Source organism: Salvelinus fontinalis, chromosome 15, assembly GCF_029448725.1.
Source record: "Salvelinus fontinalis isolate EN_2023a chromosome 15, ASM2944872v1, whole genome shotgun sequence".
NCBI lineage: Eukaryota > Metazoa > Chordata > Actinopteri > Salmoniformes > Salmonidae > Salvelinus > Salvelinus fontinalis.
The window spans coordinates 5235227-5249120 of record NC_074679.1 but is presented as its reverse complement, the minus strand read 5'-3'; the positions used below and the strand labels follow the sequence as shown (position 1 = coordinate 5249120).

Sequence of the window (13894 nt, the reverse complement as noted above, 5' to 3'; positions counted from 1 at the left end):
ACCTCTAGGGTTAATGATGAAACGAATGGTTTTGTAGAGTTGATGAAACTAACGATTTGTAAGGTTTTGTGAATGGAGCCAAGCTGAGGAGGGGAACGACCCCCGGATGCTTCTGTTTCTATGTGATGACTCAAAACGATGTATGGTGTCATGTGGAAACTGAGCTCAAAGGAATCAGTAGCTTCTGCTTTGGTTTTCCATTCAGGCAGATCGTTTCATATTTATAGTCTCCACTTAGTCGGAATGTTTTTTGTTGTTGTTGATGATCGGCGTCAGTCGGAGGTTTGACAGATCGAAAACAGATGAGCGAAATGTGACCATGGTGGTTTTAGCAGTTAGCGTGTAGTAAGTAGTGGTAGCAATGAGAAGGATTTCTGCCTGGTAACTGTCACTAAGTGATGAAGCGATGGATTTGTCCGTAGATATTTTAGTTTAATCTATGGCTCAGTAAATGTTTTCCCTCACTCACTGTCTTTCACACTTTTTATCTATCACACTCCTTCTCTCTCTCCTTCTCTCTCCTTCTCTTTCTCTCTCTCTCTCCTTCTCTCCTCTCTCTCTCTCTCTCCTCTCTCTTTCCTTCTCTCTGTCTCTCCTTCTCGCTCTCCTTCTCCTTCTCACTCTCACTCTCTCTCTCCTTCTCTCGCTCTCCTTCTCTCGCTCTCTCTCTCTCGCTCTCTCTCTCGCTCTCTCTCGCTCTCTCTCTCTCGCTCTCGCTCTCTCGCTCTCTCTCTCGCTCTCTACTTTTCTCTCTCTCTCCTCTCTCCTTCTCTCTCTCTCTCTCTCTGTCCTTCTCTCTCTCTGTCCTTCTCTCTCTCTCCTTCTCTCTCTCCTTCTCTCTCTCCTTCTCTCTCTTTCTCTCTCCCCTCTCTCTCTCCTTCTCTCTCCCTCTCTCCTTCTCTCTCTCTTCTGCCTCCCCCCTCTCCTCTCTCCTCCTGTCCTCTTTCCAAAACACACTTCTACTCTCTTCTTCTTGCTCTCTCCAAAACATTCCTCTTTTCTGACTGTTTCCACCGCCATGATCTGTTGAGTAAAGGCATGGGGCTTCACTTCTAAACACGGTATCAATAAAACATTTTGGCTAATCTCTGGAGTATTGTTGCAGGCGGTTTAACGTCACTGCACCATGATGTCATGTATTTTGTTGTTGTTAGCTAAGCCTGTATTTCACAACACTTGTCTTGGACACTATGCATCTGAGAGGTAGCCTAGTGACTTGGGTCAGTTCTAAACGCATCTATATCTAGGAGGAAAGGCGATGCCGGGACTGTAAGTTGCTTTTTAATGTTTTTATAAAACGTCTGCTAAATTAAAATGACATGTTCATGAAGAACCGCTTGAAAAAAGGCGTCACATCTCTGTCCCTGGACACCAACTCATGTGTAACTATTTGCATTCCCAACGTAGGTTTTCTGGCGTCCCTCTGTCTCTCTGACGTTTGTCCCCATCGTCCCTCTGTCTCTCTAACGTTTGTCCCCATCGTCCCTCTGTCTCTCTGACGTTTGTCCCCATCGTCCCTCTGTCTCTCTGACGTTTGTCCCCATCGTCCCTCTGTCTCTCTGACGTTTGTCCCCATCGTCCCTCTGTCTCTCTGACGTTTGTCCCCATCGTCCCTCTGTCTCTCTGACGTTTGTCCCCATCGTCCCTCTGTCTCTCTGACGTTTGTCCCCATCGTCCCTCTGTCTCTCTAACGTTTGTCCCCATCGTCCCTCTGTCTCTCTGACGTTTGTCCCCATCGTCCCTCTGTCTCTCTGACGTTTGTCCCCATCGTCCCTCTGTCTCTCTGACGTTTGTCCCCATCGTCCCTCTGTCTCTCTGACGTTTGTCCCCATCGTCCCTCTGTCTCTCTGACGTTTGTCCCCATCGTCCCTCTGACGTTTGTCCCCATCGTCCCTCTGTCTCTCTGACGTTTGTCCCCATCGTCCCTCTGACGTTTGTCCCCATCGTCCCTCTGTCTCTCTGACGTTTGTCCCCATCGTCCCTCTGTCTCTCTAACGTTTGTCCCCATCGTCTCTCTGACGTTTGTCCCCATCGTCCCTCTGTCTCTCTAACGTTTGTCCCCATCGTCTCTCTCCCAGGTGCAGCTACAGGTGCACCCCAACCTGTCAGCCAAGGAGGGAGCTCTGCAGCACATCGAAGAGCTGATCCTGCAGCTGCTCAACATGCTGTGTGTGGCCCAGCCGCGCTCTGTACAGGACGTGGAGGTGAGGATACCTGATCGCTATGCTGTGATGTTATGGGCAATTCCACGGCAACGGGATTACCCTTTGACTCTGGTTTTTCCTTCACTTTTAAAACATGTATGTCAAAACGAAAAACATAGATTTCAAAGTTGATCGAATCATAGAACTTGTACGAGTTTGAACATCACAGTGTTAAATAGTAACAGTTGAGTACAACACAGAAGGGTTGAGTTCAGTTTTGAATTTATATTTATCAGGGTCTTTCAAACACGTTTAAGACACGTCACACACACACACACACACACAGAAAAAGATACAACAGTAGATTATATAACATTATTACACCACTACACATCTACAATCATAAATGTACAATGCCACTAGACAGCAATATTACAATGTACGTTGAATACCACCACTACAATACCCCATGTTTAATATCACCACTACAATACAACATGTATAATACCACCACTACAATACAACATGTATAATACCACCACTACAATACAACATGTATAATACCACCACTACAATACAACATGTATAATACCACCACTACAATACAACATGTATAATACCACCACTACAATACAACATGTATAATACCACCACTACAATACAACATGTATAATACCACCACTACAATACAACATGTATAATACCACCACTACAATACAACATGTATAATACCACCACTACAATACAACATGTATAATACCACCACTACAATACAACATGTATAATACCACCACTACAATACAACATGTATAATACCACCACTACAATACAACATGTATAATACCACCACTACAATACAACATGTATAATACCACCACTACAATACAACATGTATAATACCACCACTACAATACAACATGTATAATACCACCACTACAATACAACATGTATAATACCACCACTACAATACAACATGTATAATACCACCACTACAATACAACATGTATAATACCACCACTACAACAATATTACAATGTATGTTATGGCTGGCTTGTGTGTGTGTGTGTGTGTGTGTGTGTGTGTGTGTGTGTGTGTGTGTGTGTGTGTGTGTGTGTGTGTGTGTGTGTGTTTCTTCACAGTCCACGTTGTTCCATAAAATAAAGTTTTATGTAGTTTTTTTGTATCCGATTTTACTGCTGCATGAATTACCTGCTGTGGAATAGAGTTCCATGTAGTCATGGCTCTATGTAGTACTGTGTGCCTCCCAATGTCTGTTTTGGACTTGGGGACTGTGAAGAGACCTCTGGTGGCATGTCTTGTGGGGTATGTATGGGTGTCTGAGCTGTGTGCCAGTAGTTTAAACAGACCTCTGGTGGCATGTCTTGTGGGGTATGCATGGGTGTCCGAGCTGTGTGCCAGTAGTTTAGACAGACAGCTCGGTGCATTCAACATGTCAATAACTCTCACAAATACAAGTAGTGATGAAGTCAATCTGTCCTCTACTCTGAGCCAGGACAGATTGACGTGCATGTTATTAATTCTCTCTGTGTACATTTTAAGGGCCTATGCCAATGTCCCTCTTTGTGGCACCTGACCAAATGACTTGGCAGTAGGCCAGGTGCAACAAAACTGAAGCCTGTTGTCCTCCGGTGGCTAGCTAGTCAGCTAGCTAAAATGGTCCCTTTCCTAAATTATCCATATGGGTGGAGATAGGGGCTGGTGGTTTCACTTCATTCTCCTTCCAATGATTATAACTGTGATTCTCATCCGCTTGACCTCCCCGGCGATTTTACCCGCGCGCCGCTAGTGGTTACCCGCGCGCCGCTAGTGGTTACCCGCGCGCCGCTAGTGGTTACCCGCGCGCCGCTAGTGGTTACCCGCGCGCCGCTAGTGGTTACCCGCGCGCCGCTAGTGGTTACCCGCGCGCCGCTAGTGGTTACCCGCGCGCCGCTAGTAGTTACCCGCGCGCCCCGCTAGTAGTTACCCGCGCGCCCCGCTAGTAGTTACCCGCGCGCCCCGCTAGTAGTTACCCGCGCGCCCCGCTAGTAGTTACCCGCGCGCCCCGCTAGTAGTTACCCGCGCGCCCCGCTAGTAGTTACCCGCGCGCCCCGCTAGTAGTTACCCGCGCGCCCCGCTAGTAGTTACCCGCGCGCCCCGCTAGTAGTTACCCGCGCGCCCCGCTAGTAGTTACCCGCGCGCCCCGCTAGTAGTTACCCGCGCGCCCCGCTAGTAGTTACCCGCGCGCCCCGCTAGTAGTTACCCGCGCGCCCCGCTAGGAGACATTTAAAATGGTATCCACGAATTCATCTGACTCTAAGGGAAGTAGATGAAAAGGGGCCTAAATACCAAAATCTGGACAGATCCCTTTTAAGGTGCTCCAAATCTTTTTACTATAATTGTCTCATAGTACAATAGAGTACAGTAAAGTAGAGTACAATAGTATAAAATATACTGTACTATACTTTACTTTTCTGTATTGGTCTCTACTGGACTGTAGCGGTACTGTCCAGATGTGTGAAACATACTTCTATTATAGGTTCAGATTTGGTCCAAATCAAATTAACATCAAGGCCAGGGTGGACTGACCAAATTTCAACTACTTTTCGGACGGTGCTGGTTACAGTGAATGGAAAGAGAGGAGGCTCATGGGTAGGTGTCAGTAAGAGCTGGGAGAAGGGACATTAGAGGGAGAGGCGGAGGGGGAGGGAGAGGCGGAGGGGGAGGGAGAGGCGGAGGGGGAGGGAGAGGCGGAGGGGGAGGGAGAGGCGGAGGGGGAGGGAGAGGCGGAGAGGGAGGGAGAGGCGGAGAGGGAGGGAGAGGCGGAGAGAGAGGGAGAGGCGGAGAGAGAGGGAGCGGCGGAGAGAGAGGGAGCGGCGGAGAGAGAGGGAGCGGCGGAGAGAGAGGGAGCGGCGGAGAGAGAGGGAGCGGCGGAGAGAGAGGGAGCGGCGGAGAGAGAGGGAGCGGCGGAGAGAGAGGGAGCGGCGGAGAGAGAGGGAGCGGCGGAGAGAGGGAGCGGCGGAGAGAGGGAGCGGCGGAGAGAGGGCGAGCGGCGGAGAGAGGGCGAGCGGCGGAGAGAGGGCGAGCGGCGGAGAGAGGGCGAGCGCGGCAGAGGGGGAGCGCGGGAGCGCGGCAGAGGGGGAGAGAGCGAGCGCGGCAGAGGGGGAGAGAGCGAGCGCGGCAGAGGGGGAGAGAGCGAGCGCGGCAGAGGGGGAGAGAGCGAGCGCGGCAGAGGGGGAGAGAGCGAGCGCGGCAGAGGGGGAGAGAGCGAGCGCGGCAGAGGGGGAGAGAGCGAGCGCGGCAGAGGGGCAGAGAGCGAGCGCGGCAGAGGGGGAGCGCGGCAGAGGGGGAGAGAGCGAGCGCGGCAGAGGGGGAGAGAGCGAGCGCGGCAGAGGGGGAGAGAGCGAGCGCGGCAGAGGGGGAGAGAGCGAGCGCGGCAGAGGGGGAGAGAGCGAGCGCGAGCGGCAGAGGGGGAGAGAGAGCGAGCGCGAGCGGCAGAGGGGGAGAGAGAGCGAGCGCGAGCGGCAGAGGGGGAGAGAGAGCGAGCGCGAGCGGCAGAGGGGGAGAGAGAGCGAGCGCGAGCGGCAGAGGGGGAGAGAGAGCGAGCGCGAGCGGCAGAGGGGGAGAGAGAGAGCGAGCGCGGCAGAGGGGGAGAGAGAGAGCGAGCGCGGCAGAGGGGGAGAGAGAGAGCGAGCGCGGCAGAGGGGGAGAGAGAGAGCGAGCGCGGCAGAGGGGGAGAGAGAGAGCGAGCGCGGCAGAGGGGGAGAGAGAGAGCGAGCGCGGCAGAGGGGGAGAGAGAGAGCGAGCGCGGCAGAGGGGGAGAGAGAGAGCGAGCGCGGCAGAGGGGGAGAGAGAGAGCGAGCGCGGCAGAGGGGGAGAGAGAGAGCGAGCGCGGCAGAGGGGGAGAGAGAGAGCGAGCGCGGCAGAGGGGGAGAGAGAGAGCGAGCGCGGCAGAGGGGGAGAGAGAGAGCGAGCGCGGCAGAGGGGGAGAGAGAGAGCGAGCGCGGCAGAGGGGGAGAGAGAGAGCGAGCGCGGCAGAGGGGGAGAGAGAGAGCGAGCGCGGCAGAGGGGGAGAGAGAGAGCGAGCGCGGCAGAGGGGGAGAGAGAGAGCGAGCGCGGCAGAGGGGGAGAGGGGCAGAGAGAGAGAGGGGGAGAGGGGGAGAGGGGCAGAGAGAGAGAGGGGGAGAGGGGCAGAGAGAGAGAGAGGGGGAGAGGGGCAGAGAGAGAGAGAGGGGGAGAGAGGGAGATGCAGAGGGGGAGGGAGCGGCAGAGGGGGAGAGGGAGAGAGAGCGCGGCAGAGGGGGAGAGAGAGAGCGCGGCAGAGGGGGAGAGAGAGAGCGCGGCAGAGGGGGAGAGAGAGAGCGCGGCAGAGGGGGAGAGAGAGAGCGCGGCAGAGGGGGAGAGAGAGAGCGGGGGAGAGGGGCAGAGAGAGAGAGAGGGGCAGAGGGGCAGAGAGAGAGGGGCAGAGAGAGAGGGGCAGAGAGAGAGGGGCAGAGAGAGAGGGGCAGATGCAGAGGGGGAGAGAGGGGCAGATGCAGAGGGGGAGAGAGAGAGCGAGCGCGGCAGAGGGGGAGAGAGAGAGCGAGCGCGGCAGAGGGGGAGAGAGAGAGCGAGCGCGGCAGAGGGGGAGAGAGAGAGCGAGCGCGGCAGAGGGGGAGAGAGAGAGAGAGCGCGGCAGAGGGGGAGAGGGGCAGAGAGAGCGCGGCAGAGGGGGAGAGGGGCAGAGAGAGAGAGGGGGAGAGGGGCAGAGAGAGAGAGAGGGGGAGAGGGGCAGAGAGAGAGAGAGGGGGAGAGAGGGAGATGCAGAGGGGGAGGGAGCGGCAGAGGGGGAGAGGGAGAGAGAGCGCGGCAGAGGGGGAGAGAGAGAGCGCGGCAGAGGGGGAGAGAGAGAGCGCGGCAGAGGGAGAGAGAGAGGGGGAGAGGGGCAGAGAGAGAGAGAGGGGCAGAGGGGCAGAGAGAGAGGGGCAGAGAGAGAGGGGCAGAGAGAGAGGGGCAGATGCAGAGGGGGAGAGAGGGGGAGGGAGAGGGGGAGAGAGGGGGAGGGAGAGAGAGCGGCAGAGGGGGAGGGAGAGAGAGAGCGCGGCAGAGGGGGAGGGAGAGAGAGAGCGCGGCAGAGGGGGAGAGAGAGAGAGAGAGCGCGGCAGAGGGGGAGAGAGAGAGAGAGAGCGCGGCAGAGGGGGAGAGAGAGAGAGAGAGCGCGGCAGAGGGGGAGAGAGAGAGAGCGAGCGCGGCAGAGGGGGAGAGAGAGAGAGCGAGCGCGGCAGAGGGGGAGAGAGAGAGAGCGAGCGCGGCAGAGGGGGAGAGAGAGAGAGAGCGAGCGCGGCAGAGGGGGAGAGAGAGAGAGCGAGCGCGGCAGAGGGGGAGAGAGAGAGAGCGCGGCAGAGGGGGAGAGGGGCAGAGAGAGCGGGGGAGAGGGGCAGAGAGAGCGCGGCAGAGGGGGAGAGGGGCAGAGAGAGAGAGAGGGGGAGAGAGGGAGATGCAGAGGGGGAGGGAGCGGCAGAGGGGGAGAGAGAGAGAGCGCGGCAGAGGGGGAGAGAGAGAGAGCGCGGCAGAGGGGGAGAGGGAGAGAGAGAGCGCGGCAGAGGGGGAGAGGGAGAGAGAGAGCGCGGCAGAGGGGGAGAGAGAGAGGGGGAGAGGGGCAGAGAGGGAGAGAGGGGGAGAGAGGGAGATGCAGAGGGGGAGAGAGGGGGAGGGAGAGAGAGCGGCAGAGGGGGAGGGAGAGAGAGCGGCAGAGGGGGAGGGAGAGAGAGCGGCAGAGGGGGAGGGAGAGAGCGCGGCAGAGGGGGAGAGAGAGAGAGCGCGGCAGAGGGGGAGAGGGAGAGAGAGAGCGCGGCAGAGGGGGAGAGGGAGAGAGAGAGCGCGGCAGAGGGGGAGAGAGAGAGGGGGAGAGGGGCAGAGAGGGAGAGAGGGGGAGAGAGGGAGATGCAGAGGGGGAGAGAGGGGGAGGGAGAGAGAGCGGCAGAGGGGGAGGGAGAGAGAGCGGCAGAGGGGGAGGGAGAGAGAGCGGCAGAGGGGGAGGGAGAGAGAGCGGCAGAGGGGGAGGGAGAGAGCGCGGCAGAGGGGGAGGGAGAGAGAGAGCGCGGCAGAGGGGGAGAGAGAGAGAGAGCGCGGCAGAGGGGGAGAGAGAGAGAGCGGCAGAGGGGGAGAGAGAGAGAGCGGCAGAGGGGGAGAGAGAGAGAGCGGCAGAGGGGGAGAGAGAGAGAGCGGCAGAGGGGGAGGGAGAAAGCGGCAGAGGGGAGGGAGAGAGGGGCAGAGAGGGAGAGGGGCAGAGGGGGAGAGAGAGGGAGAGCGGCAGAGGGGGAGAGAGAGGGAGAGCGGCAGAGGGGGAGAGAGAGGGAGAGCGGCAGAGGGGGAGAGAGAGGGAGCGGCAGAGGGGGAGAGAGAGGGAGCGGCAGAGGGGGAGAGAGAGGGAGCGGCAGAGGGGGAGAGAGAGGGAGCGGCAGAGGGGGAGAGAGAGGGAGCGGCAGAGGGGGAGAGAGAGGGAGCGGCAGAGGGGGAGAGAGAGGGAGCGGCAGAGGGGGAGAGAGAGGGAGCGGCAGAGGGGGAGAGAGAGGGAGCGGGAGAGGGGGAGAGAGAGGGAGCGGCAGAGGGGGAGAGAGAGGGAGCGGCAGAGGGGGAGAGAGAGGGAGCGGCAGAGGGGGAGAGAGAGGGAGCGGCAGAGGGGGAGAGAGAGGGAGCGGCAGAGGGGGAGAGAGAGGGAGCGGCAGAGGGGGAGAGAGAGAGATGCAGAGGGGGAGAGAGAGAGAGAGCGGCAGAGGGGGAGAGAGAGAGAGAGCGGCAGAGGGGGAGAGAGAGAGAGAGCGGCAGAGGGGGAGAGAGAGAGAGAGCGGCAGAGGGGGAGAGAGAGAGAGAGAGCGGCAGAGGGGCAGAGAGAGAGAGAGAGCGGCAGAGGGGGAGGGAGAGAGAGCGGCAGAGGGGGAGGGAGAGAGAGCGGCAGAGGGGGAGGGAGAGAGAGCGGCAGAGGGGGAGGGAGAGAGCGCGGCAGAGGGGGAGGGAGAGAGAGAGCGCGGCAGAGGGGGAGAGAGAGAGAGCGGCAGAGGGGGAGGGAGAAAGCGGCAGAGGGGAGGGAGAGAGGGGCAGAGAGGGAGAGCGGTAGAGGGGCAGAGAGAGGGAGAGCGGCAGAGGGGGAGAGAGAGGGAGAGCGGCAGAGGGGGAGAGAGAGGGAGCGGCAGAGGGGGAGAGAGAGGGAGCGGCAGAGGGGGAGAGAGAGGGAGCGGCAGAGGGGGAGAGAGAGGGAGCGGCAGAGGGGGAGAGAGAGGGAGCGGCAGAGGGGGAGAGAGAGGGAGCGGCAGAGGGGGAGAGAGAGGGAGCGGCAGAGGGGGAGAGAGAGGGAGCGGCAGAGGGGGAGAGAGAGGGAGCGGCAGAGGGGGAGAGAGAGGGAGCGGCAGAGGGGGAGAGAGAGGGAGCGGCAGAGGGGGAGAGAGAGGGAGCGGCAGAGGGGGAGAGAGAGAGATGCAGAGGGGGAGAGAGAGAGAGAGATGCAGAGGGGGAGAGAGAGAGAGAGCGGCAGAGGGGGAGAGAGAGAGAGAGCGGCAGAGGGGGAGAGAGAGAGAGAGCGGCAGAGGGGGAGAGAGAGAGAGAGCGGCAGAGGGGGAGAGAGAGAGAGAGCGGCAGAGGGGGAGAGAGAGAGAGCGGCAGAGGGGGAGAGAGAGAGAGAGAGCGGCAGAGGGGGAGAGAGAGAGAGAGAGCGGCAGAGGGGGAGAGAGAGAGAGAGCGGCAGAGGGGGAGAGAGAGAGAGAGCGGCAGAGGGGGAGAGAGAGAGAGAGCGGCAGAGGGGCAGAGAGAGAGAGAGAGCGGCAGAGGGGGAGAGAGAGAGAGAGCGGCAGAGGGGCAGAGAGAGAGAGAGAGCGGCAGAGGGGCAGAGAGAGAGAGAGAGCGGCAGAGGGGGAGAGAGAGAGAGAGCGGCAGAGGGGGAGAGAGGGGGAGAGAGAGAGAGGGGGAGAGAGAGAGAGGGGGAGAGAGAGAGAGAGCGGCAGAGGGGGAGAGAGAGAGAGAGCGGCAGAGGGGGAGAGAGAGCGAGAGAGAGAGAGGCAGAGAGAGAGAGAGGTTGCCCAGACTCAGTGGAAGGGAGGACGGTAGAAAGTGACACAACTGTGGTTTGTGACTGTCATGATTTCTCAGTAGCCAGTTGCAGTAATCCGTTACAGATTTCTTTGGTAATTGCGTAACCAATTTGGTAACGGAATTAAAACCTGTTGAGGATGGGGGCGCTGTTGTGACTATTTATGCTAATTGGGTAATTTTTTAAACGGCTTCCCACAAAATCCTTGATCGTACAATATGCATATTATTATTATTATTGGATAGAAAACAGTCTATAGTTTCTATAGGAGTTGAAATTTTGTCTCTAAGTGGAACAGAGCCCATTCTACAGCAATTTCCCTGACATGGAGTCAGATTTCAGAAATGTTGGCCACTGTTCTGGAGTCAGTTAAAAGGGCACTGTTATTGCTATGACTATACGGACACTTCTTACGTCTTCCCCTGGATGCCTTTACGTGATGACGATTTCAATGGGGTCGATTGCGCGTTCACAGGCCCTATAAATTAAAAAACCCTGTAGCTAGCAAGTCTTTTCTTGGTGCGTAACGCGCGTGGAGGACACCGACCCGCTCCTGTTCCAAGCGTTAGTTTAGCCTGTTATATTTCTCAGGTCATCTTTTTACTCGTTATAGGAGTTAAAAACATCATAAGGTAGTTAATTTAAAGCGTTTTATAGCAATTTATATCCGTTTAGTGCGATTTTGGGACATTTATTTTTGAAACGATGTGAATAGCTGGGCACGCTTTTCAGTTCATCCCGAACGCAGTTGGCATTTCCACATGGCAAGAGGACAGCTTTCCACCAAAAGACGATTACTCCCAAGAAAGGATCCTTTGCCCAAGATACTGATGGAAGAACAGCTCAAAGTAGGACATTTTTATTATGATAAATCGTGTTTCTGTCGAAAAATTTTAGTGGCTTAGGACGCCATGTTTTTTGACGTAGCTTCGCTTGGCGCAAACTGTATTGAAAAGTAAGGATAATTTAAAAAATGTAATTCCGCAATTGTATTAAGAATTAAATTGTCTATCAATCCCTGTCCACCCTATATTTTTTAGTCACGTTTATGAGTATTTATGTATAAGAGTAGATCACTGTCTAAGTGGCGCAAGGACATTTTCTGACCAGCTGAGCTACATTTCACATTGTCTAACCATGATTTTGGTGGCTAAATATAAACATTTTCGATCAAACTCTATATGGATTGTGTAATATGATGTTACAGGAGTGTCATCGGAAGAATTCTGAGAAGGTTAGTGAAAAAATTAATATCTTTTGGCGATGTTGACTTTTATCGCTCACTTTGGCTAGAATCAATGCTGGGCTGCTATGTGCTATGTGCTATGCTAATATAACGATTTATTGTGTTTTCGCTGTAAGACACTTAGAAAATCTGAAATATTGTCTGTATTCACAGGATCTGTGTCTTTCGATTAGTGTATGCTGTGTATTTTTACGAAATGTTTGATGATTAGTAGTTAGGTAAACACGTTGCTCATTGTAATTATTCTAGTCCATTTGTGACGGTGGGTGCAATTGTAACCTATGCCATCTACCTGAAATATGCACTTTTTTCTAACAAAACCTTACCCATACCATAAATATGTTATCAGACTGTCATCTGATGAGTTTTTTTGTTGGTTAGGGGCTATAAATATCTTAGTTTAGCCGAATTGGTGATAGCTACTGGTGTTGGTGGACAAATAAAAGATGGTGGATTATGCTAATGTGTTTTTAGGTAATAGATGTACATCTTTACATATTGTGTCTTCCCTGTAAAACATTTAAAAAATCGGACATGTTGACTGGATTCACAAGATCTGTGTCTTTCATTAGCTGTATTGGACTTTAATGTGTGAAAGTTAAATATTTAAAAAAAATATTTTTTTTGAATTTCGCGGCTCTGCCTTTTCAGTGGGGGGGGTGTGCCGCTAGCGCCACGCTGATCCTAGACAGGTTTTAAACGTTTTATTACGAGAATTACTTCTGTGAACTTTCATTATCCTGCCTCCCTCACGAGGGAGAGAAATGTGAAAATATCATAAAGCAGAATTATGTCACTCATTGAAAGACAGTCTAAGAAGCGGTAGATCTGTTCTATATGTCCTATTTCTATGCTTCCTGTTCTTACGTTTCGTTTTTAGCATCTTTTACTTTCGGTTTTGTGCACCAGTTTTAAACAGCTGAAAAAAGAAAAAAAATTGGTTTATTGAAAATATATTTCACAGCGGGTTTACATGATACAATGATTCTCTACACTTGCTTATTTTGTCACATAAACTGAAATTTGGCGAACTATTCGAATTTTAGAAACCAGGAAATGGCGGAGCGAATTCTGCGTATTGCACCTTTTTAAAAAAATATGTGGGTTTTTAGTAACTGAATTATAAGGCACAAGGCAATATTTCTTAAATATTTCTTCTCCGAAACGAAAAATAAGTGTTGATATTAGTTGGCAGGGGTCTTTACGTCGTGATGTATTTATGAAACCTTTTGAGACCCATTTTCCGTCTGTTTACCCAGAAATCAAAGCATTTTACTTTATGCATCATTTTTAAGATGGTAAATGGTTGAAAAATGTATCTCTGTCTTCATTCCACATAATACCTTTACTTTGACACCTAATTTAATATCCTCCTATTAACTTTACATGTTGGTGCTCGTGGCTTCTTTACCATGTTGGTGCTCGTGGGTCCTTTTACATGTTGGTCCTTTACCATGTTGGTGCTCGTGGGTCCTTTACCATGTTGGTGCTCGTGGGTCCTTTTACATGTTGGTCCTTTTACATGTTGGTGCTCGTGGGTCCTTTACCATGTTGGTCCTTTACCATGTTGGTGCTCGTGGGTCCTTTACCATGTTGGTCCTTTACCATGTTGGTGCTCGTGGGTCCTTTACCATGTTGGTCCTTTACCATGTTGGTGCTCGTGGGTCCTTTAACATGTTGGTCCTTTACCATGTTGGTCCTTTTACATGTTGGTGCTCGTGGGTCCTTTTACATGTTGGTGCTCGTGGGTCCTTTAACATGTTGGTGCTCGTGGGTCCTTTAACATGTTGGTGCTTGTTGGTCCTTTACCATGTTGGTGCTCGTGGGTCCTTTAACATGTTGGTGCTCGTGGGTCCTTTTACATGTTGGTGCTCGTGGGTCCTTTTACATGTTGGTGCTCGTGGGTCCTTTACCATGTTGGTGCTCGTGGGTCCTTTTACATGTTGGTGCTCGTGGGTCCTTTTACATGTTGGTGCTCGTGGGTCCTTTACCATGTTGGTGCTCGTGGGTCCTTTAACATGTTGGTCCTTTACCATGTTGGTGCTCGTGGGTCCTTTTACATGTTGGTGCTCGTGGGTCCTTTTACATGTTGGTGCTCGTGGGCCCTTTAACATGTTGGTCCTTTACCATGTTGGTGCTCGTGGGTCCTTTACCATGTTGGTGCTCGTGGGTCCTTTACCATGTTGGTCCTTTTACATGTTGGTGCTCGTGGGTCCTTTACCATGTTGGTCCTTTACCATGTTGGTGCTCGTGGGTCCTTTACCATGTTGGTCCTTTACCATGTTGGTGCTCGTGGGTCCTTTAACATGTTGGTCCTTTACCATGTTGGTGCTCGTGGGTCCTTTTACATGTTGGTGCTCGTGGGTCCTTTACCATGTTGGTGCTCGTGGGTCCTTTAACATGTTGGTGCTCGTGGGTCCTTTAACATGTTGGTGCTCGTGGGTC

General features: G+C 54.0%; 1 protein-coding gene across 1 annotated transcript in view; it reads left to right on the top strand.

Moving 5' to 3' along the window:
- sos2 (son of sevenless homolog 2 (Drosophila)) overlaps window positions 1-13894 on the top strand; it is a 113550-nt gene that overhangs the window by 55771 nt on the left and 43885 nt on the right. Inside the window, exon 2 of the mRNA XM_055862509.1 lies at window positions 2079-2204. Within this exon, the coding sequence (XP_055718484.1) occupies window positions 2079-2204 (126 nt within the window). The remainder of the gene's footprint in view (window positions 1-2078; window positions 2205-13894) is intronic.